The sequence below is a fragment of the Diabrotica virgifera genome, chromosome 3 (assembly GCF_917563875.1).
Source record: "Diabrotica virgifera virgifera chromosome 3, PGI_DIABVI_V3a".
Classification (NCBI taxonomy): domain Eukaryota; kingdom Metazoa; phylum Arthropoda; class Insecta; order Coleoptera; family Chrysomelidae; genus Diabrotica; species Diabrotica virgifera.
The window spans coordinates 123615057-123635658 of NC_065445.1; the positions used below are offsets into that span (position 1 = coordinate 123615057).

General features: G+C 35.2%; 1 protein-coding gene across 1 annotated transcript in view; it reads left to right on the forward strand.

Annotated features, from left to right (window-relative positions):
* The window catches only part of LOC126881294 (uncharacterized), a 155084-nt gene that overhangs the window by 33012 nt on the left and 101470 nt on the right, over window positions 1-20602 (forward strand). Inside the window, exons 2-5 of the mRNA XM_050645489.1 lie at window positions 1789-1975; window positions 8874-9064; window positions 14141-14236; window positions 15009-15226. Of these exons, the coding sequence (XP_050501446.1) occupies window positions 1789-1975; window positions 8874-9064; window positions 14141-14236; window positions 15009-15226 (692 nt within the window). The remainder of the gene's footprint in view (window positions 1-1788; window positions 1976-8873; window positions 9065-14140; window positions 14237-15008; window positions 15227-20602) is intronic.

Consider the following 20602-nt stretch of genomic DNA (forward strand, 5'->3'; position numbering starts at 1 on the left):
CTATTGGTTGTATTGTCATTACAAATTAATAAGGATTCAGGAAGTATTAGGTCGACTAAAGGTGAAATATATACCTGTCTGCGGAAACTTAGTATGTGTTGAAATTCAGGACGAGATGTGCCAATTCTAAGGAATGATATGGGAGACATAAGTTTAACACCTAGTTTCTGTAGTTCTGTTTCTAGAATAGTATGTGGAATTGATGGGGATACATTGGATAATATTAGTCGTTCACTAGGAGTAATTAATCTTCTTCCTTGTATTATTTGATTGTTAACTCTGATTTTTCCTTGATGAATATTGATAAATGTGTCCACTAATTCTTCTTTAGATAAATAAATACAAATTCTGTTATTAGATATACGTGAGATGAATAGTATATCTTTTGTAGATATAACTGATCCAAGTGATATAAGGTAATCTTCAAGTTTTACATTTTCCAATGAACTGAATACAACAGACTGCTTTCTGGATGGAAAACTAGCATTAGAAGGAGTACTGGTAACGGATGAATACGTTTTTATAGGTGTTGGTGGTGAAATAGAGCTCATTTCTTGAGCTAATTCGGAATTGATGTTATCCATTTAAATAAATGTTGAAATAAGTCATTTGATCTGATTACGGTCCTGTATTAAGACAATAACAAGCCCATTAACCGGTGTAAAACACAAAAAGATAACAAATTCTTGTTTGTAATTTAAATAATTTAAGGTTATTCTTGTGTTATTAAATGGTTATTCTTGTTATTACTGATTATTGATGTAATGTAATATGACTTACAGAGTCTCTGATGTAACTCCTACTCAGGAACTTCACCAACTCACTCTTGTAATTTTTCAACGGGTATATCTAATGTAAATTTCACTTAATTTAAGAGACGATATTTAGCTACTGTACTGGCTAACTTCCAGGTCAGGATCTTTTTTAAGGCGTCATATCATTTGAATTAAATGTTTGAGATTTTTTTTTGAATGAAACATCATTTAGTACGATGCTTTAAAGGTAATTTTTGCAAAATTGAGGGTTTTATAAGAAAAATTGTATTAGTTACACATTTTTAAATCATTTTTAAACAAAATTCATGTAAGGCTCAATTTCCGCCCCCACCGTACGTATGCCCATACATTTTATTTCTTTTTATTATAACCATAAGATAGCTTAATTATTCTTCTTTTAGGTTCAATTTGTAACATTTCATTTGATCCATTAGTTAAAGAATTACATTAAAATAACTCAACCGTGCACTTCGCCGTACGCTAGTTTACAGTGCGCCAATGTTTGTGAGAAGGGTGACTTTAGCGTTATAAATAAAAAATTATAGAAGATACAGATTTAATTTTAAAAAATTCTTTATATAAGGTTTTTTTGTAAAATTTTCTGAATTTCTCAATCGTCAAGTCAGTTTTGTTCTAAAATTTATATTTTCGGAGTTATGTAAAAAAACATCAAACTTCGTAATTCATTTGTTTAATAAAAAATGCCCAATGTTTAATAAATGTGACCAAAGTAGCTCATGTTTCTTTCCTTCGTGGTATTAAGTAGGTATTTCTTTTTCTTTTTTCATCTTTCTTAATGTTTCCGTGTCTTTACACACCACACCACATCTCAAAGCTGGCAAGTCTATTTTCAGTTGCGTCCGTAATTGTCCAGGCTTCAACTCCATATAAAAGGGCAGGGAATACGTAGCATCTCAATACTCTAGGTCTAATTTATATTCCCAGTTTTCCATTGAATAATACTGATTTCATTGTTTTCCATGCCCCACTATATCTATATATTCTTTTATAGGTGGCGAGCTAATAGATGCATACAATCAAGGAGGCACGGTAGAAGTCGAGAAATTAATTCGTGAACAATTTGGACAACTAATGTATCAAGAAGGAAAGGGCCAAATCATCAATAGATCAGAGTATTTACGATGGAAATTTAGGGATCATGAGCAAGTTACATTACCGATAGAAGCGTCTTTGAGCAGGTGCCAAAATATTTATAAATTAAGCACACGGTTTTTTAATTTATTGTAGCTTATGAAATTTAAGCCACTAGTCACTACACTAGTGCATGGTTTCTTGTTTCAAGACAAACCCAAGAATATACTAGATCTTTCAAGCAATACGCACCATTATTAGGCTCTGTTTTATACAATCAGCTAATCTAGAGATTTTTCTATTTGATTCTTCTATTAAGTCAAGATTGGTGAGAAATTTTATATTTCCAGATTCTGGCCTTCTTGAATTTCCCACCTCTGATATTAGATTCGAATATCGATAGGAATATTGATTCTAACTTTATTCATAACTGTCCTGAATAATTAAGTGGGACTTACATATTAAATCACTCCCTTAAATTTCAAAACCAAGAATTTTCCTATCTTCCAATACTGCGCCAGCCCCTTATCTTTCTCTCCATTATTAGTCGTAACTTTACATATCAAACTCATCTTTGTAATACAGTCTTGTAGTGTAGGTATTATACGTAATATTCTACTGTAGAACCACCTTTTGAATATTTCTAATTTATGTAAGTCTAATTTCTTCTATGTTCATGCTTCAACCGTTGATTGAATACCCCAAACCGGTCCCGGGCTGCCTTCGCTTGGACTCTTTATAATATTCTAGAAAGTCAGGACCGACCTGCGTACTGATCGTAACATTGCCCATTCCTTAAGAGATGGTTCCTCCTGGAACCTTGTCGGGACTGGAACTGGATGCTAGTATTGGCAACTGGACCCTCTCTTACAACTCCCATTTGTATAAAGGTGGCAAGGGATGCTTTTAGCTCCGCATCTAGGTCCTAGTATCTGGACTTCGTTGTCTTTAAAGATTTCTTCCAACATATTTCGGACAACCCTTCAATCTAATTGGCGGCACTAGCTTTTACGTGGCTAACTTTTGCACTTTGGATTCCAACACGTGCTCTCTCAATTTAAATATTGCTTCCCATACATCTTGGTCCCGGGCTGCCAGGTTAGTCATGTACATTGTACAGTGTCTTTTATTACCAGATATAAGGGGAGCTGCAAGTTGACATTGAAGTTCTGCAACTCGACTAAACTTCCTTCGAAAGACGGACGCCAATCCTTGTGAATTTTTAATACTGGCCGGGATGGTATGCGCCAGTGAGTAGTCATCTAGAAGTGCAAGTAGATCTTGCGTTTCTTCAGTGGTAACACTATGTCTTACTTTACCGGTACCTCCGTAAGCCTCCAAGCATTCCTCAAAAGTGAGGTCAGGTATTACTTCAATTATTACTTCATTTACGTAGTGGTCTTCTTCGAATGGCGCCAGTCGGTTATGGTGTACTATCAACGGCGTTCTTCTCGGAATCTTGCTGCTTATTCGGTATAACACGTCTTTAATATTATGCAAAATGTGGTACGGATCTTTCCAGAGCTGCTGCAAATTAGGAGAACAACCCTCTCGCTTCTTTGGATTATAGAGCCAGACTTTATCGTGCTTCTTAAAACATCCATTTTCGGCTTGGGTATCGTACCGTTTCTTTATTCTGTTGCTAGCGTTATGGGAACGGACCAACTCGTATATATTGTCAATTCTTCTTCGCAATTGATTCACATAATCTTCACCAGCTACATCTTCTCCTGGTCGACATCCAAACTCTAGATCACAGGGTAGTCGCACCTTGCGTCCAAATAAGGCTTTTGCTGGTGTTTGGCCTGGAGACCATTGCGAAGAACGGAAGGTACTGGTCCCAGTCTGGCTGGTGATTGGACACCATCTTTGTCAAATGCTTGCCGACAAAGGAAAGATATACCTTTAAGGTACTTACATTTATGTTTGTGTAGTGTCCTGTATATGTTTGTGTATTTCCTTTCCAAAAATATACCGAGCCTAATTCGAGCTGTACCGGGTGTCCCAATAAGAATGGCTCTCGGCCATATCTCAGGAAGCGTTTATACTACAGCTTTGGGAAAAAAAAATTTATAACAAAAGTTGCCCCGAGAAAAGCCGGGAAATTATTTTCATAATACAAAATTTGCCTAATGAAAGGGCACTGAAAATTCAATCATCGTATTCTTCATACAATTCTCTGCATATTTTATTTCACAAGTTTAAGTCTACCTGTGCAAATAAGAGGTGGGGGTGAGTGGGAACCTTGTTATGAAAAAATCGCTGTAAGTCCGGTTCTGCTTAATCGATTGTTACAAACTTGGTCTTGTTGAAAACAGCTCTTTTTCGTCAATGTAATAGTTATAATTTGGAAACAGCCTATTACGTAATATGCCGGCTAGAAGGCGCTATTAATTTTTTTTAGAAATCTAGTTTTCTTTGGAAAGTATTAAATACAAGCATGTATTTTTTTTCCTGTATTACAAAATTAGACCAAATTAGCAACAGAATACAGAAAACCGCATGTCAATACCTTTTTTTCTATCTCGAGATATCTTAAGAAATGTGTAAATTTTAAACATAACTGTTGCTGTCATATAAGTGGAAATATATAGAAGCACGTAGTGTGCTATGGAAAAAACAAAGAAACATTGTCCAGATGTCACCGTATATCATTAATCAAAACAACAATAAGACAAATAACACTATAAAATATAACAAAAAAAGAGTGTGTGTACTTTGTACGCGAGTAAGAAGTTATTAGCCAAATTAGCCAAATTAGGCAAATTAGCCTAATTAGCCAAATTAGCCAAATTAGCCAAAGAGAAATGGATGAGAGAAAGGTGCGACGAAATGGAGGATGTGATATCTAGACAAGACTTATTTAATGTACACAAAAAACTAAAAGAAATAAGTAACATAATTAAAAAACGAGTTCCCTCTGTGCTCGTTGACAACAATAACAAAATTATTGTAAATGAGCACGAAATAAGAAAAGAATGGCAACTGTATATATATCAGAATTGTTTGAAGATGACAGGAATAATAAGTATTGCCGAATTCTACCAAAACTGTACTGACGGCCCAGAAATTATGAAATGCGAAGTAGAACACGCTATAAATAGTGCTAAAATTAGAAAAGCTTGTGGTCCAGATGATACACCAACTGAGTTGCTGAAACTAATAGAGGATGATAACATAAAAGTAGTAGTAAGACTTTTTAATTCAATATATAACACCGGAGTGATTCCCACAGATTGGCTCAAATCCATCTTTGTCGCAATACCTAAAAAACACAATGCGAGAAAATGCTCAGAATATCGATTAATTAGCCTAATGAGTAATGTGACCAACTCCAATTCAGTCCAATTCGGGACAAGGCTGAAAAAAATACCAGAAATCCGGGACTTTTCAATAAAAATCGGGCCATTTTTTTGTCAGAACTTCAATATCATCATTTTATTGATTATTTAACATTTTTATGTTGCCAATGATATTTTTGATAGATTTAAGCCACAATTGGCTGTAATAATTACATTTTTCTTAGTTTTTTTTTAAATCCGGAAATCGTTCTCAAAAAAGGAAAAATCAACTGATGTTGAATTTTCATGTAAATAGGTATTATAACCTTAGGTTAATATAAAAATGTAAGTGTCATACAATTGTGGTTTCTTCTTCTTTTGGTGCCTATCCGTATCGAATATTGGCGATCATTCTGCCTATAATTATTTTATTAACAGATGCTTTAAATAGATTAGTTGTTGTGGTGGAGAACCACTTCTTCTGGTTCTTTAACCATGATATTCTTCTTCTCGCTATACCTCGCTTTCCGAATACTATACCTTGAAGGATTATTTTCAGTAATCTGTATTTATTTCCGTTTCTCATTATGTGTCTGAAATATTCTAACTATCTCTTTTTAAATGTAAACATCACTTCTCTTTCTTTTCCCATTCTTCGTAGTACGGTCTCATTGGTTATCTTGTCCGTCTATGATATCCTTAGGATTTGCCTGTATAGCCACATCTCGAAGGCTTCAAGTTTTTGATTGTGGATTAATCCCATCAAAATATAATTGTCAAAAATTCCACAAGAAAACAACTTCAGAATATTTTTGTGTTGATTACTTCTTACTATCATATTTGTCGAACGACTTAATTTGCTTAACAATGAGAAGAAAACCTCTAATTCTTAGAAGACTACATAATGTACTAAAAATTTCAAAATAAAATTATTTTACCAAAACGTTGAAAATTCGGATGGCCCGAAAGCCTTGTCCGGGACGCCAGGAAACTACTTCGTAATTCGGGCCATGTCCCGGATTTTTCGGGCTAGTTGGTCACACTACTAATGAGCCACACTCTTAAGATTTTCCTAAGAATACTTCACAACAGAATTAGACGCAAATGCGAAGAAGATCTCGAAGATACCCAATTTGGGTTTAGAAATGCTATGGGTACCAGGGAGGCACTTTTTGCGCTTAACATCCTATTAGAAAAATGCCGTGATCAAAGAAAAGATGTATTTGCATGTTTCGTGGACTTCGAAAAGGCATTCGATAAAGAACAGCATGTAAAATTAATGCAAATACTGAAAAATATCGGAATAGATGACAAAGATATTCGTGTCATTAAAAATTTGTACTGGAATCAAACTGCTATGGTCAAAATTGAAGATAACTACACCGATGAAATCTCCATACAACGAGGAGTCAGACAGGGTTGCATTTTGTCACCAACATTGTTTAATGTTTACTCGGACCAGTTATTTAAAAAGGCACTTGAGAGACAGCCATATGGAATAATCAACGGAGAACTACTCAATGTGATAAGATATGCAGACGATACAGTAATTCTGTCAGATAATATTGAAGGTCTCCAAATTCTGCTTGATCGTATTCACGAGGTAGGAGAGGAAATGGGCATTAAGATACACTCAAACAAAACCAAATTTTTATTGTTTAGTCGTGACCCACATCCCGATGCAAAGCTTCAATTAAGCGGAGTCCAAGTTGAGAAAGTTCACAAAATTACATATTTGGGAACTGTGATAACGGACCAACTAGATCCAGATATAGAAATAAAACATAGAATAGCAATGACTAAAACTACTTTTATGAAAATGAAGGCATTTCTTTGCAATAATCATCTCAGTTTAGAACTAAGACAAAGAATGGTCAAGTGCTATGTTTGGTCCGTACTTTTGTATAGTGCAGAAGTGTGGACGCTAAAAGTATCGATTATGAACAGAATTGAAGCATTGGAAATGTGGATTCATAGACGGATGCTAAAGATACCCTGGACAGCAAGAAAAACTAATGAAGAAGTACTAAGGAAGGTCAACAAAGATAGAGAACTGCTAAAGACTGTTAAACATCGAAAAATGTCTTATCTGGGACATATAGTGAGGTGAACTCGATATAAAATATTACAAGGCAAAATAGAGGGCCGTAGAGGTGTAGGAAGAAAACAAGTTTCTTGGTTAAAAAACATTCGTGAATGGACTCAGATATCAAATGCAGGACAATTATTCCATATTGCAGAAGATCGAGAAGCCTTCGCAATGGTGATCGCCAACGTCGGATAATTCTGATATGGCACGTGAAGAAGAAGAAGAAGAAGTTATACTTCTATTATTATGATTTTAACGAAATAAATATATTTTAAACAGTTTAATATTAATTTTATTTAAATATTACACTAATTTTAATACTCAAAATAATACCAAAAAAATAGCGTTAATATGTAAATTTTTATGAATTGTTGCCTCCGCGCATTTGCTTTTCTCTCGATGAATCGTAGAAATGTAAAAACGTCAGATTTTCTACACAATTTTTTAATTTTTTTTTTTTTTTCATTATATTTTAATATCAATTATCCTATTCCCAACTAAGATAAATACATATAACTGTTATTGTCACCGGTAAACTAAGTTAGGAAGTCAAAGTGGAAACAAGTAGTGTGCTATGGAAAAAAATAGAACTATTAGAAGTATTAACTTCAAAAAGTCATCATGTGTTAAATTATGTGTAAAATCAGTAAAAAATAAAAATTTGTTCATTGATGGTTTGTTGCGGTTTGTTTTTATTAAATTTTTTTATAAAATTTATACAGAGTGAAATTCAAGATGATTCTTACAAACTAAGAAGCATTTGACATGATAGCCACCTTCTTTGAATGCATAAGAAATGCAACTGTTGCGGCTAGAATATATGCAATGAAATATCCCCAAAGACGTCACCCAGTAGTAGAGTTTTTCATATTTTGTTTTGATTTATTATATACGGTGACATCTGGAAAAAATTTTCTTTGTTTTTTTTTCATAGCACACTACTTACACGTTTCTTAAGATATCTCGAGATAGAAAAAAGGTATAGACATGCGGTTTTCGGTATTCTGTTGCTAATTTGGTCTAATTTTGTTATAGAGGAAAAAAATACATACTTGTATTTAATATTTTCCAAAGAAACCTAGATTTCTAAAAAGAAAATAAATAGCGCGTCCTAGCCGGCGTATTACGTACTACACTGTTTCCAAATTATAACTATTACATTGACGAAAAAGAGCTGTTTTCAACAAGACCAAGTTTGCAAAAATCGATTAAGTAGAACCGGACTTACAGCGATTTTTTCATAACAAGATTCCCATTCACCCCCACCTCTTATTTGCACAGGTAGACTTAAACTTGTGAAATAAAATATGCAGATAATTGTATGAATACGATGATTGAATTTTCAGTGCCCTTTCATCAGGCAAATTTTGTAAAATTTCGATTTTTTAATTTTTGATATTCAATTACACCCTCTAGCGGTGGACTTACAATTATGAAAATAATTTCCAGGCTTTTCTCGAGGCAACTTTTGTTATAAAATTTTTTTCCCAAAGCTGTACTATAAACGGTTCCTGAGATATGGCCGAGCGCCATTCTTATTGGGACACCCGGTACAATTCTGTTTTTGATAGAAGAATGCAAGGAACATGTTTTTTCTTAAAGGATGGAGAGATTTTAAAATATATGTTTTTTTAGGTATGATCCATTAGGAAAGTGGGAGGATCACGAAGCATGTTGGGAAATGCAATATCGTGGTTCGTTGGGTGAAACATTGTTACATGTATTAATTATTTGTGATACCAAAATACATACAAGGTTAGCTAGAACATTGATAAAGTGCTTCCCGAAATTAGCCTTAGACGTTGTGGAAGGAGAAGAATATTTAGGTAACTGATTTATTTAAGAATATCTTTTACTATCTTACTCTTCTTCATAGAGGTATTACTATGTCTTTTAACTATTTAAATATTATCATAGTACTGGGTCCTTGTATCCCTTTATTTACTGCTGTTTATAATATTTTGGTTAATAATTTTTATTTTTTTTAGTTTCTCTCTTTATACACTGCGGGGCATAAGTTAGGGATATAGAAAATTTGCTCATTTTCATAGTTGGTTTTTTCGTGAACAGATTAACCGATTCCGTTAATTTTTATTATTTTAGATTATTCTTTAGTATTTACACAGTTGTGCAAATGATTATTCAAACTTTTTTTGTACTTACCGGGTGGAAGAAAGAAATTTTTTTCTTATGTTAAGTTTGAAACATTCTGTAGGGAGGACGAGGTAAAAATGTGAGTACATCGGAACAGTATTGTAGTCTTATGTTTTGTGAACATTTTATATTCTTAATGTGCCTGATATGGTTAGAAACAAAAGAATAGACGGTTTTGTAGTTTAACATGTGTTTTAACCGAAATAAAAGTTTGAGCCACCCTGTAGCTAGGAAAAGGTACAAAGGTGGGTATATATCGATATTATGTTATAGTTATAGTCTCATATTTTGTGAACATATTCTATTTTTTTAATTCCTCTATCTTTAATTACAAAGAAACTAGACGGTTTTATTCCTTGATATGTATTTTAACTGACGACATGCGATACCTGAGGAGGTCATGTCTTATCATATCACAAAGATGAAATTATTTCCAGGGCCGTGTCGTGCTATGATGCGGCGAGGCAGTCGCATCAGGCGGCATCACTAGGGGGACGGCATAATCAGTAAAATAAAAAAATTGTCAGATTGTGTAAAAATGTTGTCAGAAACTATAGAAAAGATGAAAAGTTGCAGACAATATGGCTAATGAACAAATGAAAATTTAATGAAATTGCAGAAAATTTTGATATAAGTTCCAAATTTCCAGCTGAATTACATTCGAGCCAGGAAAAAAAGCTTTTATTTGATTACGAAAAATCTGTGGACGAGCTCTTAACAAATAAAGCTAAATTTAAAATAAAGTTCATCTATATTTTAGACATTGTTTTTAAATGGGTAGGCGCAAAATGTGCTTGCAATGCTTTTTAAATGCATTACTTTTTTTCGAATCCTGAGAAAACTAATTAATATTTTTAAAAAATTTAAACGCAGAATAAAAGACTGCATTATTACCGAGGGCCAAAAGTCCCTAAAAATTTCTATTATGTTTATTTGAATAAGTTACAGGAGAGGTAAAAAAGTAGAAAATTTAGTGTAATTTTTAATTTCAAATATCTTATTTAAAAGAAACCTTTTATTTATTCTAAGGGACTTTCCACCCTCGGTATTAATGTAATCTTTCAATCTGCGTTTAAATTTTTCAAAAATATTTATTATTTTTTCAGGATTCGAAAAAAAATTAATGCATTCAAAAAAATTGTAAGAAAACTTTAATCCTATGCTCTTAATTCTTTGATTGATCGATTTTCGCTTCTAGAAACTAATAATAAAAATTTTAACTTTGTATATGTATGATACATTTAAATTGAGATAAATAGATGATAAAACACTAGAAAAATATTGTATGAATCTTCATTCAATACTTTCAATAGAAACAGAAAAAGAATCTGATATAGAGGCAAATAATCTTCTAGAAGAATTGCGTGGTATATCCCAAATAATACAATACTCCATGCTCCATGACACCTTTAGAGATTTTGAACTATTTGTGCCAAAATGAACGAATTTCTTTATATTATAACCAAATTTAGTTGTATCACTAAGAATTGTATTAACACTACTTGTCTCGGTAATAATAATAAGTTTCCTGGGGAAAGTTTTTCAAAATTAAAAATTATTAAAAACTATTTACGAAGCTCCATAAGACAAACCAAACTAAAAAATTCTTATTTTAATAGAGTTCTCACTAGCTGCTACACCTATCTATCCCTACTAGACTACACCAATCTGATTGACGAGTTTGCCAAAATTAAAGTCAGAAGTGTAAAATTATAATTTTTGCAAATGTTACTTAATGTAATGTTAATATATATTCCATTTAATTTAAAGTACTTATGTATTGTTTTCGAAATCAAATGTTTTGTTAATTTTGTGCAGTTTCATTTAATAAAATTAAAAGTTAAGTTTCAATAACATATTTAAGGGGCGGCATTTCGAAGACTTGCATCATATTGAAAGGATATACCGCACGGCTCTGATTATTTCCTATATCGTTCCTATATATAGTGCGAAAGGAACAGAGTGTTCAACGAAAAAAAATCTAAAGAGCCTCCACGTAGACACCAAATCCGTACTTTTTCTCAAGGACATGCCGCCCCAAAACATCACAGAGCATCCATTAAGCAATCTTGTCTCTCTTATGTTGCACTGTGCATCCCGCTTACCTGGTCGACAAATGATGGTCCGAGAGCCGTTAGACATTTTTGAGTAGGTGTAGGTATTTTAGGCAATCTGAAAATCTGTCAGGTGATTCTTCCATGATAATACATAGCCTAATATAATACAAAAATGCCGGTCTGGCTGAAGGGTAGCGGTTATTTTCCCCAAAAATCCCCCCCCCCCCCAAAGTTAAAAAAAGGGTAAAAATTGTTATTACAAAAAATATCATTGGCAAGACTTTAAGGTAAATTTAAATATTCAAATATAAAGAAAATAAGCAGGCAAGGCGATTTGCGAGAGATTTTAACTCCGCAAGATGCTTGCATGGGCGCCCCAGGATTATTTTCAGGGGGTGCATCTGAATCTGTACATACTATTAACCAGTAAAAAATATACAACTAAACATACATAGCTATGTACTTTCTTTCCGGACAGGGTGGTGCAATTGTGATTTTGACAGGGTATTTTTTAATATTAAAAATAAATAATCTAAAAGAGACAGGTGATTTTGGCGAGATTTTCTTCCTTTCTAGATAACTAAAAAATTTACGCGTACATGTGAATGAAAAGAGCTAATATTATGTAAGAGAATTTCGTAAATATTGCTGAAGGTAAGCTTACATGTTCTTTTTACACCTGACATCTTTTTTGTTAATCAATTCACTCTTCTTCTTTTTCGTGTGCCTCATCCTTATCGGACAGTGGCGATCATCACGGCTAATTTTATTCTGTCTGCAGCGCTTCTGAAGGGTTCTATTGTTATTTTTACTCTCCACTACTTTAAATTTTCTTTCACTTTTCGTTGTATAACCAATTGCATCAACTCATGTTTTTCATTTCTTGGTATGTGACCACTGTCGCTCATTTTTCTTTCCTTCATTGTGTTGTGTATTTCTTTTTTCTTTTTCATATTTCTTAATGTTTCCGTGTTTGTTACGTGTTGTGTCCATGATATTTTCTACATTCTTCGATACCACATTTCAAAAATGGCAAGTTTTTCGGTTGCGACAGTGATTGTACTGGCTTCGACTCCATATAAAAGGACAGAGAACAGGTAGCAACTCAATTAATTAATTATTAATTAATGTCTAATTAATTCAATAAACACATATAACTATTTACAGATCATACAGAGGAATCCGAGTCTCGAGGGTAGTCCTACGAAGAAGAAGAAGAAAATGAATAGTTTAGCTCCGATGAAGAGTTTGACAAAGTACTAGATTCGGACAAAAAATTAATTTAATTTATATTTTTGTACCTATATATTTATAATATTAAATTTATCTTTTTCTATCATATTTGCAAAATCTATTGTATAGTAAGTATTATTTTCCTTTAATTAATAAAAAGTTACTTAAAAATCTAGAATATATAATAATTACTCCAACATTTTGACGCACAACAACATGGGTATCGCCAGGTCACGTGATTTTACTCGAGAGAACGGACTCGCTGCGATAGAGGACGCAAACAGCTATCGGTATACGCTCTTTCTCACACTTCTGCTTACCTATAGCGCTTTTCATTCACATGCACACATCATTTGTTTGATCACCTGGCAGTTAGAAAATTTCACCAAAAATAAGACCTGTCTTTTTTAGACTATTTATCTTTAATATTAAAAAATACCCTGTCAAAATAACAATTGTTATTTTGACCCCCCTGTCCGGAAAAAAAGTACATAGGTATGCATGTATAATTGTATATTTTATACTGGTTAATAGTAGGTATGTACAGATTCAGATGCAATCTTTTGAAGTTCAGATGCACCCCCTGATAATATTCCTGGAGCGCTCATGCAAGCATCTTCCACAGTTAAAATCTCTCGCAAATCGCCTGGCCTGTTTATTTTCTTTATATTTGAATATTTAAATTTACTTTAAGTCACGTCAATGATATTTTCTGTAATAACAATTTTTACCCTTTTTTAACTTTGGGGGGATTTTTGTGGAAAATAATCGCTACGCTTCAGCCAGACCGGCATTTTTGTATTAGGCTATCATGGAAGAGTTACCTGAAAATTTTTCAGATTGCCTAAAATACCTACTCAAAAATGTCTAACAGCTCTCATGTATGACTCTTATAGGTGTCGATAAGAACTGTTTACGTTATGTGCCTTTCTGTTTTTAAAGTTTTGTTAACTGTTATTTTACATTGTTAATTTAGTTTTGTTTCAGTTAAAACACATGTTAAGAGTAAACATTTTCTTAAATTTTCTCACATTTTCTTTGTTTCTGAAGATATCGGGGACACTCAAAAAGCAAAGTGTTCATAAAACATAAGAGTGTAATACGATTCTGATGCATACTTACATTTGTACTTTCTCCTCCCTACAGGGTGTCTCAACATAAGAAAAACATTTCTTTTCTTCCACCCGGTATAAGTACAAAAAAGAAGTTAAGTAAACTTTTGCAAAACAGTAAAAAAAATAAAGCAAATAAAAAAATTTTGCGGAATCCGTTAATCTGTTCACGAAAAAATCAACTATGAAAATGAGCATAATTTTCTATACCCTTAACTTATGTCTTGCATTATATACAATATACAGGGTTAGCCATGGCCACTCAAAAGGTTCTACCCTGATATTTGGCAACTGGATAATTACTTGAAATAACTTGAATATTTTAAGGAAATGAAACTTGTTTTAGGTGCTAGTGCTCTCCATTTGGCCATAGCATATAACAATAACGAATTAGTACAGGATTTGGTGGAGGCCGGAGCAAACGTGAATCAAAGAGCCGAAGGTAAGGCAAAGGTTAAATTCTACTTGTTAAAATAATTTGGTACTTAAATTTTATTTTAATTGACCTCAACGTGATAAACATTATACAGCAAAGTTTTAATATTGATCTTAAAAACTCTTTTATTATATTTGCTGATAATTGTTTTTCATAATATAGTGGGGTCGTTATATATTACAAAATTATTAACATTATTAGGTATCATGATCATCATCCAATTTAATTCATTTACTACTAAGTATACATATTCCTCCTGTGTTACTATTTTATTTAGCTTTTTCAAGTTATTATTACAGAATTAAAAAGCAATTGAACATAATAAAGTTGGCTTCTTGTGCTTCATTGACCTTACGCGAGCCTTTGATAGGATTAGATTTGCCAATGTTCTGAAACTAAAGGAAAGGAAATGATTTAAAGGGAAGAAACTTAAATAAAAAAAAATTAAATTATTCGACTATTCAACATCGGGAACACCACTTTCATAAGAGCAAACAATAACCTGTCCAACAAGATAGCAGTTTCCACAAGAATTAGGCAAGGGGATAGTTTTAGCCCAGTCCTCTGTAACGTCCTTAAATAGGTTATAGAATGAGCAATATTGAATTTAAATTAATTTGCTATGCTGATGACGCAACGGCAACGATAAAATCTATTATGACATATTGCCGTGGCGTTCGATATTAATGTCTGAATTCATCACATCTAAGCATGTACAATGACTTTACCATGAATACCAAATAAAAGTAGTACCAAAATTGTTTCTTTTTTATTTCAGGTAGTTTCTTTCTCCCCAGGGACCAACAGAGACCCAAACCAGCAAAACATACAGAATACGAAGGTTTGGCATATTTGGGGGAGTATCCTTTAGCTTGGGCTGCTTGTTGCGCCAACGAGAGTGTCTACAATTTACTATTAGATAGTGGAGCAAATCCTGACTACCAAGATAATTTTGGAAATATGATATTACATATGGTCGTTGTCTGTGATAAATTGGTAAGGATATCTTAATTCTGTGTATTATTCGATCGTTATTTTTATTTCCCACGTCTTTCATACACTTACGTCATCTTTCTAGAGCAGACGTAATTCATACATTTTATTTCTAGTTTTATTGTGCTTTCAATGTTTCCTCTGCAATATATACGTGATCTCTTTGCTTGCATTTTCTTATTTCAATCTGTAAGTAGTAAAATCTATACATGATTTCGATTTTGATGATAATTTGATAACCATACATGTTTTGTGAAAAACATGTATAAGGGAGTTACAACTAGTACTAGGACAGCTGTGGGAGAGACATACATTTCATGGGAAAGTAAGATTGCACCAGGGCTCGGTGCAATTCTTATTTTTATTCTTATTAGTGTTGAATCAGATAAGAGCGAAACTATAGGATTCCCTACCTGGTGACCTGGTGATTGCTCTATGCTGATAGTGTAGTGTTATGAGTACCTATGAGATAGGTGTGACATTGGTGTAGTGTTATAGTACGAATTACTGAAAGGGATTTAGAACAAAAGCTGGAACAGTGGGACAAAGATCTTGAGAAAAAAGATTTAAAGTTTAGAAGAACAAAAACAGAATATTTTGAAAGATATTGTAGCGGAAGAGAAATCTTGGCCGATCCCCGTATAACAGTAAACACCTCGAGAATGACGTAATCGGATGTGCTAGGCCTCGCCGGAGAATTCTGGAAGGTACGTCACGTAGGCGGAACAAGCCGATAGCTCGAGATGGGAGTCGATTGTTCCAGAATAACAACTGGGTATAAATACGGGCATATTTTGTGAATAAGTTTAGTGTATAAGATAAATTCGTCTGTAACTTATATAAATAAAGTCGTATATAAATTACGAACCGCTAGTTTTATTGTAATTAGAAGTAATTACACTAATCACGCTACAGTTGGTGTCGGTGTTCGGTAAAGTTAGTGCGATATAAATAAGTGAATTACAGAGAGACTTTAAAAGACTTTTGAACTTAATTCGTCGGGAATAACCGGAGTGCGTTAATTGTTCGGTATTCGGAAAGACTTTAAAAGACTTTTGGACTCTATTCGTCGGGAATAGTTAAAGTGCGTTGATTGTTCGGTATTCGGAAAGACTTTTAAAAGACTTTTGGAAAGTACGTGTGTGCCGACCAAAGATGTTGCTACAAGAACTTACAGTAAAACAGCTCCGTGAACAGCTAGAGGAACGGGACGTGGACAGCAGTGGGCTCAAGATAGTCCTACAAGCACGACTCGAGGAAGTCCTCAAGGAGAATGGAGATGACCCAAAGACGTTCCACTTCCAATCAGCAGAACAAGCGATCTTATCGAAATTTGAAAGTATTTCTCAAAAGATCGATGAAACTTCTATAAAGAACAACGAGAAACTTGAAGAAGTTAGTAGAAAAAGCGACGAGAAATTTGAAAGTGTTTCTCAAGTAATTAAAGACGTTTGTAGACAGAATGACGAGAAATTTGAAGAAGTTTCTAGAACATTCGATAAGATGCAGAAAAGTGTAGAGACCGTAGAAGAAAAGATCAAACAACTAGAGAGCATGATAACCGATACAAAAGTACAACCATCAGTTAATGCAGCAGCGTTAGATCCGGTAGTGAAAGATGAACTACCGAGAGACGAAACGTCGCATAATATGAGATTCAAATTACCACCATTCGATGGAAAGTCCTCTTGGTCCATATATCTTAGACAATTTGAAGCTATTGCGACCGCCAATCATTGGACCGAACAGGAAAAGGCTGTTTCCTTGACTGCTGCTTTGCGAGGTGATGCTGCAGATATATTAAGATCAATTCCTAAGGGTCAAGAAAATTGTTACCAGACCTTGTTCACTCGTCTAGAAAAACGCTATGGAGATGCCCATCTACAACAAGTATACAAAGCACAACTGCGAAGTAGAAGTCAACGAGCAAGTGAGAATCTGCAAGAATTTGAAGCAGATGTGGCTCGTGTGGTGCGGTTGGCTTATCCAGAAGTGCCAGACAGCGTTTTAGAAGAAATTGCAGTAGATACTTTCGTCAATGGGCTGAAAGATAATGAACTACAGAAAGCTTTACGACTAGCAAGGCCGAAAGTTTTAGATGAAGCACTTGCTATTGCATTGGAACACGAAACGGCTAGTCAAACTTCACGAGGCCATAGAGTAAGAACCATTGAAGAAAGTGACGAACACAACGATGAACGTCTGGAGGAAATGATACGGAGAGTATTAAGTAATCAGATGCCAAAGAGACGCGAGCCTAGATGTTGGAATTGTGGAGACGTAGGCCACATTCGTCGTAATTGTAAGAAGATCGTACAGCCGTCGGAAAACTAGAGCGGGTCGACACCAAGGGGCAACTGCCGACCTCGAGAACTAGAGCCCCCATAGTAACTGTCAACCTTACGTCCTCCGGTGGAATCCACAACTTATACATCGAAGGTCGTATCAATAATAGATGTAGATCATTTTTGGTGGATACAGGTACAACGAGAACTATCGCACGTCCAGATGTAGTACGAGACCATAATAAATTATCACCTGCAACAGTAAAGCTTAGAACAGCAACTGGTGAGCTAATTAATACATATGGCGAGGCTAATATGTCAGTATCCATTGGCCAGACCACAGTTGAATATCAAGTATTAATTGCCGAGATCTCCGACGAGTTCATATTGGGGATGGACGTACTACGAAAAGTGGGGGCAATATTGGATGTTCAAAATGGAGTTCTCAGGATCAACGGTGAAGAGTTGCCCTTTCACGACGACAAAGAAGATGTCATCCGCTTACTAACTACATGCGACGTAACCATACCCGGTAATAGTGAGAAAATTCTGATGACCATGCTTGATGGACACTGCCGAGAGGGAAGTTTAAGGATGGTCGAAGATGTAGAAAATGTCGAGTTCCTAACGGCGAAAACTTTGGTAAAAGTTCGAGATGTCATCCCTGTAAGAGTTATGAATTTAAGGGAAACTGCTATTAAGTTAAGTAGAGGAGCTTTGATCGGACAGTGTGTTCCCGTGGCTTCAATTTGCTCTATGAATACCAATGAGAAATCATCAAAGTCAAAGTATCCAAAAGACCTTGTCGAGATGATCATTGAAAGATGCCAAGACCTTGACTATGAACGAACGGAAAAAGTAAGGTCTATGCTGATAGAGTATCAAGATGTTTTTGCTATTGATAAGAAGGATAAGGGCAAAACAAGCATAGTAACGCATAAAATAAATACCGGAGACGCTCAGCCAATCAGACAACGGCCTAGACGACTTCCATTTGCGAAAAGAGATGAGGCCGAAGAGATTATCAAGGATATGGACAAACAAGGAGTAATTGAACCATCGAACAGTCCATGGACATCACCAGTAGTTCTGGTAAAGAAGAAAGATGGTTCAACGCGTTTTTGTATCGACTACCGCCAGCTCAATGCGGTAACAAAAAAAGATAGTTATCCTTTGCCCAGAATAGACGATACATTGGATACTCTCTCCGGTTCTCGTTGGTTTTCCACACTCGATTTAAAAAGTGGATATTGGCAAGTAGACATGGAGCCAGCCGATCGGGAGAAAACCGCATTTTCGATAGGATCAGGGCTTTGGCAGTTCACGGCTATGCCGTTTGGTTTATGTAATGCCCCTGCCACATTTGAAAGATTAATGGAGGCCGTTTTAAGAGGTCTAACATGGAAAACATGCCTGGTTTACTTGGATGATGTAATTGTGGTTGGAAGGTCCTTTGATGAACATGCCAAGAATCTAATAGACGTCTTTCAACGATTGAGGGCAGCGAACTTGAAGTTAAGTCCGAAGAAATGTCACATGTTTCGACGAGAAGTTAAGTACTTAGGACATATTGTATCGAGTAATGGTGTAACAGCTGATCCTGAAAAGATTGATGCAATTAAAGATTGGCCAGTACCAAAAGATAAACATGAAATTAGAAGTTTCCTTGGCCTATGTACATATTACCGACGATTTGTCAAAGGATTTGCCAATATCTCCAAGCCCCTAACAAAGTTGACGGAGGAGGGCAAAGAATATACATGGAGTGAAGAGTGCCAAAAAGCTTTCGAACAACTACAAATGGCTCTGATCAGTGCACCGATATTAAGCTACCCGGGACAGGCAGGAAAATTTGTTTTGGATACCGATGCTAGCAACAGTGCTATAGGAGCTGTTCTCTCCCAAATCCAGGACGGACAGGAAAAAGTCATCGCTTTTTTCAGCAAAGTCCTGTCGAAACCGGAAAGAAACTATTGCGTTACCAGAAGAGAACTGCTGGGTGTAGTGAAGGCTTGCGAACATTTCCATAAATACTTGTATGGCAGAAAGTTCCTTCTTCGCACCGATCACGCTGCTCTAAAATGGCTCATACAATTCCGTAATCCAGAGGGCCAGATGGCAAGATGGTTAGAACGATTACAAGAATATGATTACGAGATAGAACATAGGGCCGGAAGAGTTCACTCAAATGCTGATGCCCTTTCGAGACGACCATGCAGTGCGAATTGTAATCACTGTGCCAAATTAGAGGAACGATTTTGCCCCGTGAGACGAACCACCGTAATTAATGAGCAATGGCAGCCCCAACAGTTACAAGACGCCCAAGAAGATGATCCATGTATAAAAAGAGTATTGGATTGGATGCGGCAAGGTGAGAGACCTAGTTGGCAGAACATTAGTGCATGTAGTCCAGAAGTCAAGGCCTACTGGAGCCAATGGAATTGCCTGGTACTAAAAGATGATCTTCTGTACAGAACCTTTGAGAACGATGATGGTACAGAATCTAAGCTTCAGTTAATTGTACCTAAAAGTAAAGTGTCAGAAGTATTGCGTCAGTTGCATGACGGTACATCAGGTGGACACTTTGGTATTACGAAGACTCTGCAAAAGGTTCGAGAACGGTTCTATTGGGTGAACTGTAAAGATGATGTAAGAAGATGGTGCCGAAAATGTGAACTGTGTGCATCCGGTAATGGTCCGGTTGGTAAAAAGAGAGCACCCATGAGACAGTACAATGTTGGAAGTCCTATGGAAAGAGTAGCTATCGACATTGCAGGTCCATTTCCAGAAACCGATGCTGGAAATAAATACATCCTGGTAGCCATGGATTATTTTACAAAATGGACTGAGGCCTATGCATTACCAAATCAAGAAGCTGCTACCGTTGCAGAGGTACTTGTTAAAGAATTCTTTAGCCGATTTGGTGTTCCCTTGGAGATCCACTCCGACCAAGGGCGAAACTTTGAGTCAGCTCTTTTCGAAAACGTTTGTAAATTGATTGGTGCCAATAAGACCAGAACAACACCCCTGCATCCTCAATCAGATGGGATGGTCGAGAGGATGAACCGAACGATGGGTAAACACTTGTCCAAAG